The sequence below is a fragment of the Cephus cinctus genome, unplaced genomic scaffold (genome assembly GCF_000341935.2).
Source record: "Cephus cinctus unplaced genomic scaffold, Ccin1 Ccin1_scaffold0457, whole genome shotgun sequence".
Lineage (NCBI taxonomy): Eukaryota > Metazoa > Arthropoda > Insecta > Hymenoptera > Cephidae > Cephus > Cephus cinctus.
This window is the reverse complement of record NW_014333134.1, coordinates 94,822-114,401: the sequence shown is the minus strand read 5'-3', so window position 1 is coordinate 114,401 and position 19,580 is coordinate 94,822. Positions and strand designations below refer to the sequence as shown.

General features: G+C 37.3%; 6 protein-coding genes across 17 annotated transcripts in view; 3 read left to right on the top strand and 3 right to left on the bottom strand.

Annotated features, from left to right (window-relative positions):
* Positions 1–6: 6 nt before the first annotated feature.
* Positions 7–6,299, bottom strand: LOC107267867 (forkhead box protein J1-A). Of its 2 annotated transcripts, none has more exons than XM_015740031.1 (4): positions 5,714–6,299; positions 3,150–3,438; positions 2,879–3,057; positions 7–2,795 (listed from the first exon to the last, which is right to left on the bottom strand). In XM_015740031.1, exons 2-4 carry the CDS (start codon positions 3,418–3,420, stop codon positions 2,418–2,420), a joined length of 828 nt encoding a protein of 275 aa, XP_015595517.1. In that variant the 5' UTR covers positions 3,421–3,438; positions 5,714–6,299; the 3' UTR covers positions 7–2,417. The 2 variants fall into 2 exon arrangements, with proteins under 2 accessions (XP_015595517.1, XP_015595518.1); XM_015740032.2 differs by lacking the exon at positions 5,714–6,299 and adding an exon at positions 3,533–3,685.
* Positions 6,300–6,583: 284 nt separating this feature from the next.
* On the bottom strand, positions 6,584–9,568 carry LOC107267852 (dual specificity mitogen-activated protein kinase kinase 4). Of its 6 annotated transcripts, none has more exons than XM_025085068.1 (9): positions 9,199–9,495; positions 9,003–9,134; positions 8,815–8,926; positions 8,643–8,735; positions 8,406–8,583; positions 8,133–8,252; positions 7,754–8,053; positions 7,443–7,669; positions 6,584–7,355 (listed from the first exon to the last, which is right to left on the bottom strand). In XM_025085068.1, exons 1-9 carry the CDS (start codon positions 9,239–9,241, stop codon positions 7,190–7,192), a joined length of 1,371 nt encoding a protein of 456 aa, XP_024940836.1. In that variant the 5' UTR covers positions 9,242–9,495; the 3' UTR covers positions 6,584–7,189. The 6 variants fall into 6 exon arrangements, with proteins under 6 accessions (XP_024940836.1, XP_015595495.1, XP_015595496.1 ...); XM_015740009.2 differs by having other exon boundaries at positions 7,190–7,355; positions 9,003–9,098; positions 9,199–9,568; XM_015740010.2 differs by having other exon boundaries at positions 7,190–7,355; positions 8,815–8,923; positions 9,003–9,098; positions 9,199–9,536.
* Positions 9,522–10,898, top strand: LOC107267853 (28S ribosomal protein S7, mitochondrial). The gene is made up of 5 exons (XM_015740013.2): positions 9,522–9,739; positions 9,865–10,050; positions 10,127–10,358; positions 10,485–10,622; positions 10,705–10,898. The coding sequence occupies exons 1-5, from the start codon at positions 9,675–9,677 to the stop codon at positions 10,783–10,785; spliced, it is 702 nt and encodes a 233-aa protein (XP_015595499.1). The 5' UTR covers positions 9,522–9,674; the 3' UTR covers positions 10,786–10,898.
* LOC107267854 (transmembrane protein 186) lies at positions 10,878–11,651 on the bottom strand. 2 transcript variants are annotated; one of them, XM_015740014.2, is made up of 2 exons: positions 11,346–11,651; positions 10,878–11,267 (listed from the first exon to the last, which is right to left on the bottom strand). In XM_015740014.2, the coding sequence occupies exons 1-2, from the start codon at positions 11,632–11,634 to the stop codon at positions 10,948–10,950; spliced, it is 609 nt and encodes a 202-aa protein (XP_015595500.1). In that variant the 5' UTR covers positions 11,635–11,651; the 3' UTR covers positions 10,878–10,947. The 2 variants fall into 2 exon arrangements, with proteins under 2 accessions (XP_015595500.1, XP_024940852.1); XM_025085084.1 differs by having other exon boundaries at positions 11,430–11,651.
* Positions 11,612–15,500, top strand: LOC107267849 (transducin beta-like protein 3). Of its 3 annotated transcripts, none has more exons than XM_015740006.2 (15): positions 11,612–11,753; positions 11,847–11,970; positions 12,045–12,096; positions 12,175–12,382; positions 12,463–12,634; positions 12,693–12,863; positions 12,939–13,111; positions 13,192–13,391; positions 13,473–13,676; positions 13,760–13,946; positions 14,028–14,149; positions 14,225–14,383; positions 14,454–14,844; positions 14,930–15,057; positions 15,129–15,500. In XM_015740006.2, the coding sequence occupies exons 1-15, from the start codon at positions 11,669–11,671 to the stop codon at positions 15,318–15,320; spliced, it is 2,568 nt and encodes an 855-aa protein (XP_015595492.1). In that variant the 5' UTR covers positions 11,612–11,668; the 3' UTR covers positions 15,321–15,500. The 3 variants fall into 3 exon arrangements, with proteins under 3 accessions (XP_015595492.1, XP_015595491.1, XP_024940817.1); XM_015740005.2 differs by having other exon boundaries at positions 12,460–12,634; XM_025085049.1 differs by lacking the exons at positions 13,473–13,676; positions 13,760–13,946 and having other exon boundaries at positions 12,460–12,634; positions 13,192–13,380.
* Positions 15,501–16,367: 867 nt separating this feature from the next.
* LOC107267850 (glycine receptor subunit alphaZ1) overlaps positions 16,368–19,580 on the top strand; it is a 5,295-nt gene continuing 2,082 nt past the window's right edge. Inside the window, exons 1-4 of one of the 3 annotated variants that reach the window (XM_015740007.2) lie at positions 16,368–16,499; positions 18,846–19,035; positions 19,119–19,348; positions 19,431–19,513. In XM_015740007.2, the coding sequence (XP_015595493.1) occupies positions 16,408–16,499; positions 18,846–19,035; positions 19,119–19,348; positions 19,431–19,513 (595 nt within the window). In that variant the 5' untranslated portion in view covers positions 16,368–16,407. Of the gene's footprint in view, positions 16,500–17,117; positions 17,329–18,613; positions 18,707–18,845; positions 19,036–19,118; positions 19,349–19,430; positions 19,514–19,580 lie in introns of those variants that run through there. The other 2 variants (XM_025085063.1, XM_015740008.2) reach the window with 2 other exon arrangements.

Here is a 19,580-nt window from a genome sequence, read left to right as displayed (position 1 = left end):
AAAGTATATGCTTCACTTTTTTATTTTCATGCTATCGCTTTATAAGGATACAAATCGAAATTCTTAACACATTGCATTGAGCACGTTCGTATTGAATATTATAGATATAAGTTGCAGTATTGCGTCATGGTATTACCCATATAATATACAAAGAATAAAACTCTTGTTTACTTCAAGGCACGCGATTGCTAGTGATTCATTAATATTAATTATCATAGGGACAGTCAAAGGTGTCTTGAGAGATGACTATATTATGTATGTACCATATCATATTATCAATTACTATACCAGAGCTACAACAGATTATAATTTAATAACTGTATATATGCGTAATAAAAATGAGTTACTGCTACAGTCAAAAAAATGCACTCGACTGCTTTATACCATTTATATCGAATGACAAACAAATATCACATTCCCCATTCATTGTCACTATACATATAATTCATACTCACAACTCCTCACACTCCAATGTGCATTATCTTTACATATAAACTTGACTAATAACGGTCTTACGATATAAAGGTATAATAATAATGGCAGTCGTACATCATCAAACTGTCATTAAAAATAATAATACATACCCACATACGTACGCGTTAATTGTTTAAAAAAATTAAAGGCCAGTTTCTTCACTTTTCAATAAAATTTAACTTGCGGATAAACTCCTAAAACATGAAAATGATTGGTTAGCTGGGGATTTATTCGCAGGTTAAATTTTAACCGAAAGTGAAGAACTGACTATAAGGATGCAACTACCCACACAACACTGGGATGTTAGAAATACGTCATACAGACGTCGTTAATCGCCATTACTGATTTACGATAGACACCCGTAAATCTTCAAATGACATCTTGCAGATGTCATTTAGAAGTATGTTTGTCCCACCTACGGATGTCTTTGTGTCCGTTTTTTGCACATCCTACCTGTCATTCATAGGATGCATTTCTAACATTCATCTGACAATTTGCTTCATACAAATAAGATATTCTTATAAGGTAGATGGCGCAGTCATCGGCCATGTACCGGCACGCACATTGGTGGTCTTAAGCCGCGAGAAGCCGTCCTATGAGCATTTCTCGAAGGTAATATAACTTATGAAATAACACAACAATGAAAGTTAGACGCGTTAAAAGTAACGGATCTGCTGATAGGTGTATAGGTGCGTAAGGTTCCCAAATGGTATTGTAGTTAATAACTATAAATTATATGATAATAATAATAGCAAATGGTAAAAAAAGAATAATAGGCAACATAAATGCCGACATTAAAACGACATTCTAAAGATGTCATACCGCGTCGTGTTTAAGAACATCTGCATAAGACGTCTACGGTATGTATCACGCATATCATTTTTCAACGGACGTCAGTAGGACATTGCAGACATAATTCGAATGTCGTTCGGATGTTCTGTCTTGTATGGGTAATCCCTTGACTTAGTCCACATAGCACAAACGTGTGTTTTGCGTTATGTGGGCGGATATTCCATCATCGAACATAATGATTCAAAATGTAAATAACGACTCTGAATATTTGGACGGATTTTTTTACAAGGCGTGAACTAGAGCGGAAAAACACCAATTCAAACTTTTATCACACCGACTATTAATTTTCTATCATTTCATTAATGTACATTGTAATAGGTAATATGTTTGATCGGTTACCATACTCTGTCCCTCTCTTTCTCTTTTTCTCTTTATGCATTTCATTATAATGTCGGAAATTAACTACTGTACGGCTAACGTTAACGTTACTGACTGTATTATCTGTATATGATAACTTGGATGTTGAAAGAAAGAGTCTTGAGCAGACGCCGTTAGTGTCAACGTTATTGTTTTATTATTCTTTCTTTGATTAATGGTGCTTTCGACTTTTTTTAAATAGGATTCTCCATTGTTCTGGACGACTGTCTTCATTCACTTGTTATAGCATAATTCTGATATTCTCTTATAATTAAGAGGTTGTACGCATTATCTAAAAATACCTGAAACGTGAGCCTGTTTGATATTTTCAACATCCAGCTATATATACTCAATGTTTTTCATACGATATATGAATGCCTGAGAAGTCTCTAGGCATATAGTGGTGGAGTGAGAGACGGTTTCTTAAGGGAATAATGACGTCAGAGCAAATCCAAAAATATATGATGATTGATCTTCGAATCATTTTACGGGTAGCTCGTCTTGACCCACTGGACCCATCTTACCCCGGACTTCCTCTAGGTATACCTTATCTAAGTTGACCTGGCCAATGAACCTTTTTCGGGCCCGCCGATTATTTAACACCCAACTTAAGGCAAACTTACATCTCAAAGTACGCACAATTCATCCACACCTAATCCGCACGAGTATAATTCTAGTTCTTTGCTTGGATCCTCACAGAAAAAATTTTTCTGAAAAATACCTGTCACAACTTCTTAAAGTGAATCCAATAGAGAATCCAAAAGATCCAACTGATTCTCGTCCCAGCCAACGGTGGCGATAAGGAGTCCGGTAAGGTCATCTTCGCTGAGACTCACTTGCGTAGACTCAGGTACTTCAGGTAGACTATCGGGAATCGGTGGTGAGACGCTGCTTGGTGGAGTCTCATAGAGTATTGATGTGACTGGAGTATTCGGTGTGATTCTAGTCTTGGCACCACCGTTACGCCGGGAGGAGGCTCTTCTTCTGGAACGTCGACCTTCCTCTAGACGCTCTAGATCCAACTTCCAGAAACCACCCTTGCCTGGTTCATCCTTTGTACGAGGAAGTTTCACGAAGCATTTATTCAGCGAGAGATTGTGACGTATTGAATTCTATAAATAAATTTACTTAATAAATCATGTATTTTTCTCTATATAATAATTTTCTAGAAAAACTTCTTTATCTTCAGACTTACCTGCCAGGCTGGATCCGCATGCTTGTAATACATGAAATTTTCCCGAATCCATCTGTAGATGCTGGACAGGGTTAATTTATTATTATTTGCTCGCATAGCAAGACAGATCAGGGTGGCGTAGGAAAAGGGTGGTTTAGCGTCAGAGTCTGTCCGGTACTTTTCGCCGTTCTCCACGAGATCTACAAAATCCAGACGAATAGAACATTCGTAATTTCACTTGAAAAATAGTTATGCAAAATTGACAAGAAGTGGATACAACCAATCCGCATACCTAGTTCGGCCTTGAGCAAAGGAGACATCTTCTTCGGCGGATGATGAGCGACAGAGGATTGGGGTTGCGGATGCGGTAGCGGCGGCGACGGCGAACAAGGTGGCGTCGGTAGATTTGACGCACTCGTTATGTCCAGCGATTGCAGCCATGATAAACTTGTCAACTCTGCCTCGACGCCGTAATTTTCCTCCGCATCCATCTTCGCCAGGACTGATTCCTCCTCCGTCAGTCCCTCATCAACGACGAGTACCTCCGTTCTCATTTTCACCATCTTTCATATCAAAGGAATCTGTGAAAATGTGATTCGAAGAAATTCTTCTTACTTCACTTGAAAATTCCTTAAGGATTTTCTGTATTGCGATTTTATTCAGAATCACTCTTACTGAGCTACTCAAACTCATTGGGTCCCATTCACGGTTGCTCACCCAACGCCAATGCAGTAAGTATGACTTGCGTCCCCAAAAGGATATTGACAATTCTATTATAATTGGTATCAATTATATTTTCACAACATTACGCAATTTTCAGACGCGTCTTCACTGCCTTCTGGAATTTCCATCAACCAAAGGTGCTACCCTAACAACACTTTCACTCCCGGTACTAGGCTATACGGAGTCTTCTTCTATTGTACTACTTGGATGGTACCAAAATACTTTAGAAAAACAATGGACGATCAGTAAAAATGCAAGTTGATGAATACGTGAACGGATGGATGAACGACGTAATAAAACGTTAACCACTGGCCACGTATAGCCGATTGCGACGTATGATGACGTGGGCTAGATCGTACTTTCGTCCCTTACTCTGTCATGGGGGTGACTAGTATAATAGGGGCGGCTGGCAAACAGCCTACCGGGGGTCGTTGGTGCGCGTGCGGCGACAGGTGCCTGGTTCATCGCAGGTGGACCATGCATAGGACTTACGTTACACAGCTCTACGTCCACTGTTATTATCAGCCACCATAGATCTACCTATACCCAGGAACGTAACCGGCTCGCTAGACGACCTCAGCTACATAAATTGGCAGTATACAATATTGTGATTGAAAAATCAGAATCACAATTCTACCCGATGAAAACTACAAGGATTTAAGGAAAAGAAAATTTATGGTTATTTCATGAGGGTGCCTACATAACCTAACTTCTTGGACATTACTCTGCAGACACCTGGCATCCTGACACCTTTGATAGGGAAACAAAATTGTGGTGCAGTAGGCTGAAAACGGAAGCGGAAGTAAAAGCTGTACTGTCCGTTACGGTTATAGGATCGAAAGCTACCCTCTGTCAGAGAATATATGGCAGACCATAAGTATTTTTCAATGTATAAAGATATATATTGAAACAGGATCACTGCTACCAGAGGGGGGTCGTATCTGGTTGTAGCATCCCGATGGTATATCAGGTTTTATTATACTGCGACACTCGATCGGGACCGCCTTCAGAGCCCATTCACTAGGGGTGGACGCGAATGGCGTATGAGATTCTGAGAGACGCGACTGGATTGGTTATCCTGTGGGAGGGCCAGTGAAGAGATTCGTTATCGTTCAACCCCACCGTCCTCAGTCGCCCGGGTGTAGCAAGTGGATACCAGCCAAACCAGACCAAGGAGGGATGCTTGTTTGGGCGGTTAGAGGGTGGTCCTATTGTGTCCAGCAAGGTGAACGAGCGAATAGGGGCGATCGGTCCGTTTGTCCGTCGTCAAACTGGAAGTATCTGCGCGGTACGATCAATAATCTCCTGGGAACATCCATCCCTCTGCCTCCCACCTGGTTCTGTAGCACCTGCCGCCATCCAAGCGACGTCAGGTTGACTCACTACACTGGCCAACCAATCTATATACCGTGAATAACAGGTGCTTGCTCCGCGACCCTATGCGTACTTTACATATTAAAGTTCTTGACAATTTTCAGATAGAATTATTAAATTATTAAATTTTCAGATAGAGTTATTAAATTATTAAATTTTGTTTATATATATTAGAGTCTTGATGTAAGATAGATAAAATCATGGATGAGACAATCAAGAAGGTCTGTAGAGCTTAGCTCAAGGACACTGCAAGAGCTTATGCTTTTTACTATCCAAAGAACAATTGATATCCTACATATAGATTCTTCTTGGATTTTCTACTGATAGGTATGTATGAAGATTTGGAAAAAATTATGTTGTAATATAATTTTAAAGGTAAATAAAACCTAGACTCTTAGGCAACACCAGAAGAAGATATTAACGGGAAATGATAATAGATCACACCTTCTCGGGTGATGTGGACGTATTTCAATGGGTATTATAGAACGTTATAACTTGTTATATAGATATATAACTTCCAAGAGGGTAGAGGTATCATAAAATATTCAGAAAAATTGATCCTCCGACCGCACAGCAGCACTCTGTCAGAACTAAAGGGACCATATAGAAGCTGATGGGAACCTGATCGACATTCAACTACGTTTCTATTATCTTTTCCTTGATCGATCCCACTACCATTTTCGACCATCTTTAAATTTGATATTCCGAATTGATTTTTACGACTATTAGTAGTGTAATAATTATGCAGGATGCACTTACCTTCAGGCGAATTCAGCACTCGGTACCGATAGCAACCCGACGTAGTCAAAGACATGAACCACACAGACGAAATAAAATTGTTTTGATTCAAAAGGACAGTAAAAAATGTTTGGTCACGTTATAAACAATGAACACGCTCTTGTTAAACACCTTTCAGTTAAACTTTGGTACCAGTTCACTTTGGGATACCACGCACGTTATCCCTGATGAACATTTTCAAAAATTTTGATCTAATAGCAAGTTTTTTAATTAAATAATATAACTAATAATAATAAATAAAATAATATCCGTCGTCCTTTTGAATTTCGATGAATTATACCCACTGGTAGCAGGTTTAATGCTCTGGTACTGCGTACTGAGATCCAAGGAATTCCCGATGACGATATTTCCAGGAATATAAGGGTTCGCGAACTATAAAGCCACTGATAGAATTCCTGATCGATTTACGAGTAGGCTGCCGTTGCGACTCAACTACCAGAGACTCCCCGGCTTAAATGATAATTGGTCCCGGTGGAACGTAACGTAACAGCAGGAGGAGCGACAACGAATGTTACCACCATCGCCTCCAGCTACCACCGGCATCGGCACCCCCATTTAGCCGCCATCTTCTTACCTGAAAAGGGACCAACAGCGGCATTGACGACTCCTACTATACTCTATTCGCTCTGGATATCGATCGACGCTCTCACAACCCTGAGCTACCTGGCGTTTCACTTCCGTCTGGGTACCGGGTAGCACCTGTACCCGCAGCTTTGTATTCCCTAGGTTCACCACGACTGACCATTCACGTCGGAACCACCAGCATCATTTTACCTCCGGATGTGATAACAGCGATAGGGAGAGTATTAAAATTTGTTTCGTCAGACTCGGTTGATTCGCAATTAATTGTTATTTATTCTCCTTACGGTACAGTATTTTTTTTTTAACGTTCGTATAAGCTTGTTCCTAATAAAATCGCCAGAACGAGCAATTAGGTACTTTGTACTGTTTTGGCGAGCTATTTCCAAGTCATATGCTTTATAAAACATGGAAGTAAAACGTTAAACAATATATACAATTCACAACAATTCGTCGGATTATTTTTCAATATTACAAGAACTACAGATCGTTCTGGAGATGATATCTAAATGTTTATAAGAGGTATTTTTGCAGTGGACTCTTGTGAGCTCAGTAGGAAAGTATGCTAAGTAAATTATTCCATGCGTTCACTCTTCTTCTTTATCAACTCTACTTGGATATTGTGATTTCATTTCTTTTAACCCCTACTCGCTATCGAGTATTCTGACGTGATATAGCTCTACAACGACGGCAGCCCTTGCAATTGTCTACCTACTAGTGGGAGGAGCGGCTCATGCTTCTCCATTTTTTCCTTCATTCTTTCATTCTGATTTCTGTAAATATAACATCCGACGGAAGGTCGTCAAGGAATGCTTTCTCCCTTGCTCTTCTTCATCTTCTGTGGTGACTCCTATTCGTTTAAGGCTGATTGGTGGTGAAAGGGGTGACCCCATTATTGGCCATATTGTCCAACACGCCACTAATATATGCAGCTACGTCTATCGTCGCCTTTTCAGCTTTCCGTATAAACGGATGCTCCAATAGTTTGTTGTACTTAGGGCGCTGAGTCTCTTCCTTAATTAAACTGAAGTGCAAAGGAAGAGAAATTAATATTGAATAGGATAGGATTTCAGAGGTTTATGGTTTCAGGAGAATAAGTGAAATGTCTTACCATGTATTAACAAAATTGACAAAGTCCATGGTAAAATGATTGCCGTTCTCATTGGGTGACAGTCGAGGAGGATCACCCTGCACCACCTGATAGAGCTGTTCGAAAACAGAGTTCCATTTTGGATAAGGAAAATATCCGGTGGCTACTTCCATTAACGTGATGCCTAAAGACCATACGTCACTCCTTACATCATAGCCTGGTGCCCGCTGAGGGTCTATTCTTTCAGGCTGTAAAAAAGGCTTTAATAATTAAGGGTTGTCCGTATGCAAATCGAGGGCTTATAATAACTGTATTAAATGTTGTTAACTCACAGCCATGTATGGTCTACAGCCAGCATCTCGGGTACGGGCAATCGAATCTACAAGTTGCCCGGAAATACCGAAATCGCATAATTTTATATTGCCACGTCTATCGAGCAGAATGTTGCTCGGTTTTACGTCTCGGTGTATAATCCGCAATTTTTCTTTTAGATAATTTAGCGCCTTAACTGTTGCTACGGTTATTTTACCGAGGATACACTCAGGTATCCTCTCGTTTAGTCTCTCATATATGAACTTATAGAACTTGTCTAGCGAGGTGTCCATTAGTTCCATACAAATCCAACAATCTCCCTGTAAAAAATAGTATTTTTTTTTAGTGTTTTGAAATATGCTACAGGTTGTGGGAGATGTTTAAATAATTGTGAAATACCTCTTTAAATAAAGCCCCATAAAATTGCACAATGCATGGGCACTCATTGGACTTCATTACAACTTCCAGATCCATCAGTAATTGTTTTTGTTCTCTCTCGTCGACCGTCGAACGAATTCTCTGCATAGAAAAATAGAATGTTTTCGTATATAAAGAAAAATTTTTTTTTGTTCTTTTTAACCAATTGTAGTAATGCAAAATACGAGTGGATACTCGTCCAAAGCGAGATAGAATTTTCTTTGTATTTAAAGAATTTTTGATGTATTATCTCACCTTCACAGCCATGACGGTATTGCTTATCCTATGTATCATCTTATTTACAGTACCAAACCCACCCCTTCCTATCTCACCCAAATCCTGAAGATCTTCGCTTGTAAAATCGTATACTACATCAGGGGTCAGTTGTAATTTACCTGTGCTCTGCATTGATTGGCACATTCGTAATGTGTCCCTGTAATATATTATAACATTTAATCCAGATTTTTTCCTATAGTAAATAATTGAACTAACCTTGCATTATCAGGACGAAATTCTTGTTGCCCCGTAGGACGGGGCCTCACTGGCAATGTAGGTAATGGTACAGGCAAGCTTGGGCGCGAAGACCTATACATAATAATAAGATTACTCTATTTTATTAGAATATTTAGAATAAGTACAATTATATTAATCTTGTAATACATACGACAAAGGTGGCCGCACAGGTGTGTCAGAAGAATTAGACAATGTTGAATTAGACAATGACAGACCACTACCCTGTGTCTGAAAACTAAGTCTCAACTGCCTTCGCCTCTCTGCTAGTAAATTGAACATAAAATTATGTTATGAGTGACTGTCAATGACTTCTCCTAAATTGACCAAATGAGAGCGTACCTGTCATTTCATTTTGAACATCACTATTAGATCGAAAATCTAAACGCTGAAAATTGAAAGTTCTGGTGGAACCTAAAACGAAAAATCCGTTTCTACCTATATAGCGGAGATTCATACCAATTAGCAAGGAATCTAGGTTAGAACAGTAAAAATACAAAACAAGTGTTACACTTCAAACAATAAATTTCTTATTTACCTTGATTTGCCTGATTCGAGGAGTTTCCCTGATTTTCAGCCATTCTGAAGGGTTCAAAGGTTCGGTTCCCGTACACAAAACCACTTGTCAAGGCACTCCTCTTAGGAGACCTTTCCACAAGAATTTATTAGCCTAGCATACGTATCGTGCAATAACTGAACCATTTGTATGGCTCACAATTTTATAAACAAGTACAGTAAATTTCAAGTTTTCAAGCAGTTCCAACGAGATCCAGAGAATTTTTCTCTTCACTAAACTTCTTTGAGTATTCCGTACTGCTTCGCACTCATTCGCACTGAACTGCACTGAACTGATGGGAAAGCAACGACGGCCAGGCCCAAGAACCGAGATGGACAATCACAACTTAACTACAGTTCACAGTATAGAACAGCTAGATCGCCTGTCGCAAAGTCACCTTAAGCTGTAGTATACAGGGCAACTGAATGAATACACTGAAATAATTAAATCTTGAAAAAATGGCTATATTTCGAACGTTGCTGAGACAAGTTACATTTCAAAAAGTTCTTCTTGGAACTAAACGGTGACGATTATATAAATTATATTAAAATAATCTATTGTGTGATCATGTCTCTTAGTTTATAGTGAAGAAAACAATTGTAACCTACATTCTGGCTACAAGTATTTTGTAACTTTTTTCAATTGCAGATCAGGTGTAATTAGTTTGACTAATAACTACAGTTTGTTTCCATCAACTTTTATTAAGGGAACTTTCATACCAAGTGAACAAAATAAACTTAAGGAATCCGGAGAGCTTCAGAAGATTGCTCACATTCCTATCAAACCAGCATTCAATGATGAAACAAGTTCTGAATTTTACGATCCAATCGTTAGGTTTGTTGTTGTACTATTATATTGAATATCTTATATGTTTATTCGTATAATTGCTGTTTTCCTTCTATGCATACAGAAAGTTTACAAATTACATAATGAGAAAGGGCAAAAAAGTATTAGCAAGGAATTTACTGGAAAAGACATTTGAAAATGTAAAAAGAATTCAATTAGAAAAATATAACTCATCATCGTTCGAGGCACAAACAGAGATTGAATTGAATCCTACAGTAATTTTGCACCAAGCTTTAGCTAACTGCAAACCTGTTCTTGAGCTTATGCCAATGAGAAGAGGTGGTGTTAGATACCAGGTATATTGCATATCACAATCATACTTGTGTGTATATATATATATATGGCAATGTATTGATTGAGCAAAGGTCATATTGAAATAACAGTTTATCAATTTACTTATGTTTTACTAACTTTAATTTCAGGTTCCTGTTCCAATCAGAGAATCGAGGTCAGCTTTTTTAGCAGCTCGGTGGATAATAGAAGCTGCCAAAGATAAAGAACGTACAATACACTTACCAGAAAAGTTAGCATGGGAATTGATTGAAGCATCCAAAAATCAGGTAGATTTCATTTTGCGAAATATACTAATTTTCATTTAATATTTTTATTATTTATTTAAATGAATCTTTCATTCGTTTATAGGGCCGTGCTGTACGAAGAAAACAAGAACTTCACAAGCAATGTGAAGCAAATCGCGCCTATGCTCATTATCGATGGTCATAGATATCATTGGATATAGAAGTAACATTGTATCAATATTTGATGATAAATAATAGTCACTTTTTATCCAAACATCATGTATAAAAGTTCATTAAAATAATACCTATCTTATGTAACAAATTATTTTTTTACTTATACGATTAGAATTATGCACATTAGTAAAGATCATTTCTTTACTATTTCAATACCTCCAAAAACATGATTCATTTTATCATCATCAAAAATTTCTGATTTTGTAAGATTAATCTTTAAAATTTCCTTTGAAGGGTAAAAATACACTTTTTTGTATAACGGATCTGTGATAGAAGGTGGTATGCTAGAAAAAGGAACAATATCTGCTACTTCAATGTACAAGTCCCGTCTTCTTCCCCAATAATTACTATAAGCAAGTACCACATCCTTATTATTCTTATGCAGGTAAACAAATCCTATTATATTATTGCAACAATATCCCACTGAATGCATTAATAAGTTACTTGCAATTGCTGTAAAACAAAACAGTGCACCATTAATCTTATGCAGTGAAGTATGACAGAAATCTATATTATTACATATAAACTCACCAATAAATAATATACTAGCAAAAATATCTTCAGAAATAATATTTACACCGGTAAGTATAAAAGATCCAGGTATACAAAGCCCACCTAGAATAGACTGTTGCAGTTTTACTCGATTCCAGGTGCTTGCCTCACGGATTAAGGAAAATTTGTAAACAGTTTCATAATCTGGTAACTCTCCAGCTATATTTTGCGAAGCATCTCGCGAGGTTGTTTGAAGAATATTTGGCATTTGGGGTAAATATTTTCGCCAGACATGAAACGCAACGCACCTCCTCGTGAGCAACGCCATTTTTAAAAACTGAAAACTTTTTTTTTAACAACCAATGGCATCAGTGGCATACACTTTGGTGGAAGAAATGGCAAACATAATGGATGAATTCCTATTGAGTATAAAGATACCTACTATAGGTAAATATGTTTCAAAAGAAAATCTTATATCAGCTGTAGATAATTTTATGATTCGTCCAAATGATCCAAACGCTTTAACACATCTGATTTCAGTGAACACGTGTTTGATAAAACCGAGTATCTGGAAAGTGTTTGAGACTAAAGCTTTAAAAAATTATAAAAACTTTGTCAGTTATTTTTGTAAATTCATGATGAGCTCAAATAAATTGAAGGAAGCGTATGTAGATTTCGAATATTATATAAAATTATAAATTAAACGTCAATTTTGTTTAACACAGAATTTGTTTACAGGTTTGAGGTAGAAACTAAGTATGGTGCATTTTATATGGGTGGGAATATTGAGGTATGCCTACTTGCATTATTAATTTATAATAAACACATTTAGAATATTCTTATTTTAGCTGTTAAATTGTCTTTTTAGTGGAGTGCAGATGGTGATTATATATTGTGTCAAAAGATTGGAGTTGTATCCGTAGTAAATGTAAACAAAGGTTCTGTTAGCGTATCTTTAGGAGAAACAGGACCTGATCAGGATGAAGATACAATTAATACATTTACACTATTTCCTGATAGTGAATTTATTGTCTCGCATCACAAAAGTGGCTTATTCAAACTCTGGGATTGGAAAGGTACTAGTTTGAACATATGTAATACATAGTTATTTATAGTATTTTTATCAAACATGGTAATTTAAAAAATATTTTAGCAGGGAAACTTAAAAAAATGTGGAAATCTATTCATAATGGTCCTGTAGCTAAAATTGCTATTTCATCCGATGGCTTGTCAATGAGTTCTGGTGGCAGTGACAGTAATGTTAGAATGTGGGATTTGCAGCATCATGCGTGCACCCACAGCTTTAAAGGTATTCAAGGAGTTGTGAGGTAAGTCTGATTAAAAAAAAGCATAGAATTTGCATTTACTTATCTTTTTTTTTTACAGTGTCTTAGCCTTTCATCCAGATACTAAAAAGCAACTTCTCTTCGCAGCTGGTGATGATACCAAAATACACGTGTGGAATACACAAAATGGTCGGGAAGAGAGAGTGCTTTCTGGGCATTTTAGTAAAATCACGTCGATATCATTTCACGATGATGGAATACACTTGGTCAGGTAGTAATATGAAGTGTGTAATGTTATTCTATGAGTCACTATGTACATATCTAATTAGCTTATTTATCTTTATAGTTCAGGGCGTGACAAGGTATTAATTTTGTGGAATATTACAAAAGGAACAGCAATTCGTACAGTTCCTGTTTTTGAGGGAATTGAAGGAGCCTTCATTTTACCAAAGTGCTGCGATCTTCCATTTCCTCGGGAAAATTCTGATGGAATTTATGTAGCAGCTGCTGGAGAAAAAGGTTTTTACAGCACAATTATATCATAATCATTTTCTCCGATATTCTTTACAAAATTGTTTCTAATTTCAACATAATTTTAGGGATTGTTAAGATATGGGAAATGAGGGAAGCGCGTCAGGTTTATATCCAAAAAAATTCTTTGGTATCCTCTGCAAAAGAAGAAGGTGGATTGGCTATAACTCATTTACTTTACAACCCAATAATCAACTGTATAGTTATAGCTTCTGTGGATCATAATATAATTATTCATTCCATGAATACCTTTCAATGTAAGAAGCAGGTGAGGTTTTTTTAAAAGAAATTACTCACATCCATATTTAAATTTGAAGTACTAATATATAGTTTTGTGTAATCTCACTAGTTGGTGGGTTACAGTGACGAAATTTTAGATATCGCTTGTCTTGGTACTGATGATTCCCATTTAGCTGTGGCAACTAACAGTGCTGATATAAAATTATATGAATTAGTAACAATGGATTGTCAATTACTCTGTGGTCATACAGATCTTATTTTATCACTTGGAACGACCCCAGCCGATCGACACGTATTAATATCATCAGCCAAAGTACAACAAATTTTAGTTAACTAATAAGTCGGCTAGTGCCATTAAACGGAGATTTAGAATTTATAATAAATTAATGATTTTAGGATAACAGTGTCCGCGTATGGTATATGAATTCTGAAACGAAAAAAGTATCTAGTATAGCATCAGCTGTTAGGCATACAGCTTCAGTTGGTTCAGTTGCTGTCTCCAACACATCAGCTAAGTTCTTTGTCTCAGCTAGTCAAGATTCATGCATTAAATTATGGAATTTACCTGAAAAGTTAAATTTCGGTAATTATCAATACAATGCCTATTAAATTTTTAGTAATTAGTCTTTACGAATCACTAAAAATTTGGTTTCTTTACTTGCAGATGAAGAAGTGACAATCAACGTAACGCATACAGAATTGGCCCACGAAAAAGATATTAATAGCATAGCAGTTTCACCTAATGACAGATTTATTGCTACTGGATCCCAAGATAAAACAGCCAAGGTATAATTAGATATTGATCATCACCTGTTGCCACATGTAATGAACAAAACTGTGTGTAAAATAAAATATTTGCAGTTATGGACAGCAGAGGGCTTACAATTACTAGGAGTGTTACGAGGTCATCGTAGAGGAGTATGGTGTGTTAGGTTTTCCCCAATTGATCAAGTACTACTGACCACATCAGCTGACTGTACACTCAAATTTTGGTCTTTGACAGATCTAAATTGTTTAAAGGTATAATTAACAATTAATAGAACCCTGCAGTACTAACTTGCATATTTCTAATATTATTTCTCTTTGATAGACCTTAGAGGGACACGAATCATCAGTTTTAAAGGCAGAATTCTTGTCACGGGGGATGCAACTGATTAGTTCCGGCGGAGATGGTCTTTTGAAACTATGGAGTGTAAAAACCTCAGAATGTATAGCTACTTTAGACGAGCATGACAGCAGAGTATGGGCTTTGACAGTAAATGCCAAAGAATCCCACATAATCAGTGGTGGCAGTGATTCATTACTGGTAGTATGGCGAGATGTAACTGAAGAAAAATTAACAAAAGCTGCTGAGGAAAAAGAAGAATTGGCCCTGGGAATACAGAGATTAGCAAATCTATTAAAAGCTGACAAATTAACAGCAGCTTTGAAATTAGCTTTAAGGCTTGAGCGACCTTTTCAAGTATTAAAGATAATAGATGGTACAATGACACTTTTATCCTTTAATAATTTTCCTCTATATTTTGTAATATTGATAAAAAAAATGTTCTTTTTATATATGATTAGGTATCATAAAAAAGGGCAAAGAAGGGTTGGTAAGCACGATACAGGAATTGAAACCGCATGAAAAGGAATCGTTACTCAGATGTGCGGTTACTTGGAATACAAATAGTAGAAACTCTCAAGCGGCTCAGGTACGTCAAAGCTATAGTCACTTGTAAGACATTTTCAACGAACTGATTAATAATAATTTTTAATTTTGCAGTTGATAATGTACACGCTATTAGATGACATCGGTACTGAACAGTTACAATCATCAGACTTGGGTTCTTCTCTAGAAGCCATGATCCCGTACACTGAGAGACATTTCAAGAGATTAACACAGTTGATACAGGATCTTCATATACTTGAATATACAATAAATCGTATGAAACCACATACTCAGATAGGACATTAATTATAATACACAAGATAAGACAGTTTTGATAAAACTCATATTGTTATGTCATTGCTACAGGATCTTCATATACATACTTGAATATACAATAAATCGTATGAAACCACATACTCAGACAGGACATTAATTTTAATACACAAGATAAGACAATTTTAATAAAACTCATATTGTTATGTCATATCCTCAAGACTTTTCATTCATTCGAGCGCCTTCTGTTAATATTTCAAGAGTGTACAGTAACAGAAAAGATCTCACGCGGGAAGATAAAAAAAAGTGGTTCTTCATAATCGCATAAATTCTACTATTAATTAATCTAGATTTACTCAACTCTTAAACAGAGTATGAGTACCAGAGAGTAGCTTGCCAAATACTCATAAAGTACTTATTAAGGTATATACATATATAATCCGTGAACTTTCTTGCAGTAGCGCGTAATCAGATAACTTTCTAGAAACGTAAAACCATGACATCGACGAATTCGTCACTATTAAGTCTTTTAACGCATGGCCGCATGACGAAAATTTCTAGAAATATAAAAGCGCATCAATTTAAGTACAGCATCATGGAAGTAGAGTAACAGGCTGTGACTACGAAAAAATGATGTCTTTCACGTGCAGATAAGTCATTACGAATGAGTGAAAATACATTAATCTTAATCATCTCGATACAATTGTTATTGAGAAAAGAATAGCGAAGCCCGGATAGTTTCAACAGAGATAATAGAATACATGCAGCATCTACAGTCATAATTTTTCAGAGGAAAATCGGTCTCATAGTAAGTACGGTTGTTAGAGGTAGAGGATCATACGTGAGTCACAATAGCAAATTCACCAGATAAAACTAATAGTTGGTGCCTTTTGTACGGATTTCAAGTGTATTCGAGTACCTTAATCCTTGAGTATACTGAGAAGGCTGGTGTCTCAAGCCGATTGTGTGTTCTGCAAGCATACGAGCGAAGTGGGAGCTGGGAGCTGGGAGTTTCGTCGGCTGTCTGGCTTCCCGTAAACGTAGCTGGTTAAGTACCTTCAGCATTGCTTCAAGGAAACATCAGTTACACTCGGTCCGTTCACTGTCAAGGGAGCTTAGGATGGCTCGAAACGGCAGGATCACCCTGCTGCCAGGGATCATTCTGCTTCTCCTGAGGACACTGCAATTGGATATTGTATATAGTGCTCAAGTGTAAGTTATAATTACGTCTAGTATTTAATAAGAGTATTTATTTTCTATCCTGTCTGTTCCGGACGCCGAATCCCGAAGACTATTGGAGTTCTCAAATGTACAGCAAGACGAGGTTCCGCTTCAGTGTCTCTTTGTGTCTCACTCTCTCATCCGTACGCTGGCCAATACTCTAATTATTAATCCTCATCATTTACTAATTAAAACAAACCTTGAAAGTGTCTTCTGATTCTCTATCCTTATCGCTGTCATCCCAATGAGAATTAGTTAAATTAACTGATTAATCGCAGCGCATCAGTAAATCAATTAGCTAAAGTTAATAATCTATTTCGATATATCGAGTCATTCAAGACAAGAAAAGTCGAAGTGCTATGCGATTTACGTTCGATGCATCTCGATTGATCTTTATCAATGACGCATCTCGTCTCTCCTATCAATACTATTATCATAGTTAGTTAAGAATTGAGCCTTGCGGCTGGTTTAAAGTACTTTAAGAATGATTGCTGATTTGTCCTTTTGCGAAAACCACAAATGACGTCCAGTCATATCGTGTCAAGAACGACGCCTTGACTGTCTAATAAAGAGCTGACAAACTGGCAGTCAGATTACTACACCTTGGAGCAAGCGTCGCGACGCGCTAGTTTACGTCGAACTGATACTTCATATGGCATGAATATCCAGAAATTCAAACAAATTTTCCGCCCTCAAATATGGAACAGCGGGTCATCGTCTCTTGTATACTCTAGTTTCTTCTATATCCTTGCGTGGCGACTTTCTCGGTTCAATAGAGCATAGCTACCGGCCTTCAATTAACCCTACAACTGTGAACAAGGTTTGTGTTTTTGAGCAGGATAATATGATCATGTTTTAAATTGAAATAACGTACGTCTAAACGATACGTGGAAATTGATCGAGAATTCCGATAAACGGTGAAGACACTGACGGACATTAACTTGCTTCATACGTTCAACTACACATTTCGTGTTGTTATAATTAAACAACTGTCATTATGTTACCTAAGATTCAGCTGCGTAAACATTAATCACAATAATGCCTTTGCACTTTCAATTCGTCGCGACATTCGTAAGAGCGTATTAAGAAATTGTGTACCGCAATGAAAGTGATAAATAGCAGTATTCATGGAAATCGACAGGAAAATTCGACTTGTGGAAAATAAGTCAACGATTAATCATACTGTGGCAATAAAAAAAAAAAGAAGTTAAATCAAAGTATTACGTTAACAAGGGGGACTCTCCGCGGTTCGCGGGTGCAACAACAATGAGTGTCTAAGGAATCACGGGATTGCTACGTAATGTCAGACGATTGGCTAATACTGTGCAGTCTCGCGTAGATATCAATAATTTGTATAAACAATCTGAGCCTTGTAAATTAAACGCATTCGAGATAAAGTCTGTGAAATTTATTAGACATTGTTGGCTTCTCGATTGGCTGAGCAAACGGCACGGGGCGGCTTTGTGTTACAGTCGAAAACGTCATCGGCTCTGCGACCTTCTAATAACAAAATCGTAATAACAACGTTGGAAAAACATATATACTTGACAATCAAAAAGGTTCCTGTAGTCGATCCAGAACAGTTGGGTTATTGGTTGATGGCGATGATATATTGCTTATGCTTTTTAGAATTGATAAAGTTAAGTAGGCTTCGCAGATATCGCTGCCGTTTAGAAGTCTGCAGCTGAAACAGTTGTCTTTCTAGCATATTTATCACTTGATACACATGCTAAATTAAACAGGTTTGCTAACTCGAACATAACCGTGACGTAGGATGATATTTGTTCGAAAATATACAAAGCGTTAACTTTTTATCGCGTAGATTAACGCATTGGGCTGACGTAGAATTCGGGTTAGCCAGTTTTCGTTTATATGGTTGATCCACAGAAAATTGCGGCTAATCTCCTTAAATAATTTAACGTTTAAACAGTCTATATGGCTTGATTACCGTATTTTATTTAACAAGTTTAACATGGTATTCACGGATTGTTCGCGCGAGCGTCCTTTACTTTAACTACGGTTAGCTAGTCACATGTGCCATTATGCGAAGCGGCACTTATGTCACACGCATCGCCACAATGCAACAGTGAAGCATTATCCGAGAAAGACGAGCACTGGAATATTAATTTAGTCATCTACTAAACAAAAGAGTTGCTGGGACAACATAGTAATATGTTGCTTTCGATTTACTCACACGGGTAAACAGCTTTCTGCATGGAATATCTGTATTCCTGGTAGCACAGGAGTCATTTATTTTCCTCATCATCTTCAGTGTTTCACTTTCTGCCATTGGCTTCCTTGTCAAGCAGTTTCTTATTGAATCTTCATATTTTACAGGGAGGAGAGTTGCCCGACGATGAGCGTATCTAGTACTATGACGCAGACGGAGCTTCTTCAGGAGTTGACCAATGAATGTCGTTATGACAAGATGGTCAGACCACCAGGTGAAGTAAACGCCAGCGATCCTGTAAAAGTCTTGTCCAGAGCTTATATATACACTATCAAATCAAACATGGCGAGGACATTGGTAATTATAATATTATAACGTAACAGCTTTGAGGATTGAAACTTCCTCGGTCAGTTTTGTGCACGTTTTTTTTTATGTTTTAGCAATTCGACGTACAGATGATGCTTCAGTTTCGATATCTCGACCCCAGACTCAAGTTCTCGGATATTGCACCAAATCATTCTCAAATCTTTGGCGGTCAAGTGGCTCATGATTTAATATGGACACCTATGGTTTATGTGGCGAACGAGCGGAGTTCTGTTATCATGGGAAACGGTGTCAAAGACTTACTCATCTCCATTGATCCTTCTGGCATGGTTATTCTTAATACCAGGTTATTTTTTCGTATATTTCAATTAGGATTGGTCGATGACTAAAAATTTTTTTTTAATCTTTTTTTGTTGCTTCATTTTTAGACTGGAGACCAGTCTCAACTGTGGACTACGCTTAGAGAAATTTCCTTTTGACGTACAAGAGTGCCCTTTGAGCTTTGAAAGCTGTAAGAAATTTTACTTGCTCTTCCATGGTGTAAATTACACAGTAAAATCTTCGTATTCGCAGGGCGC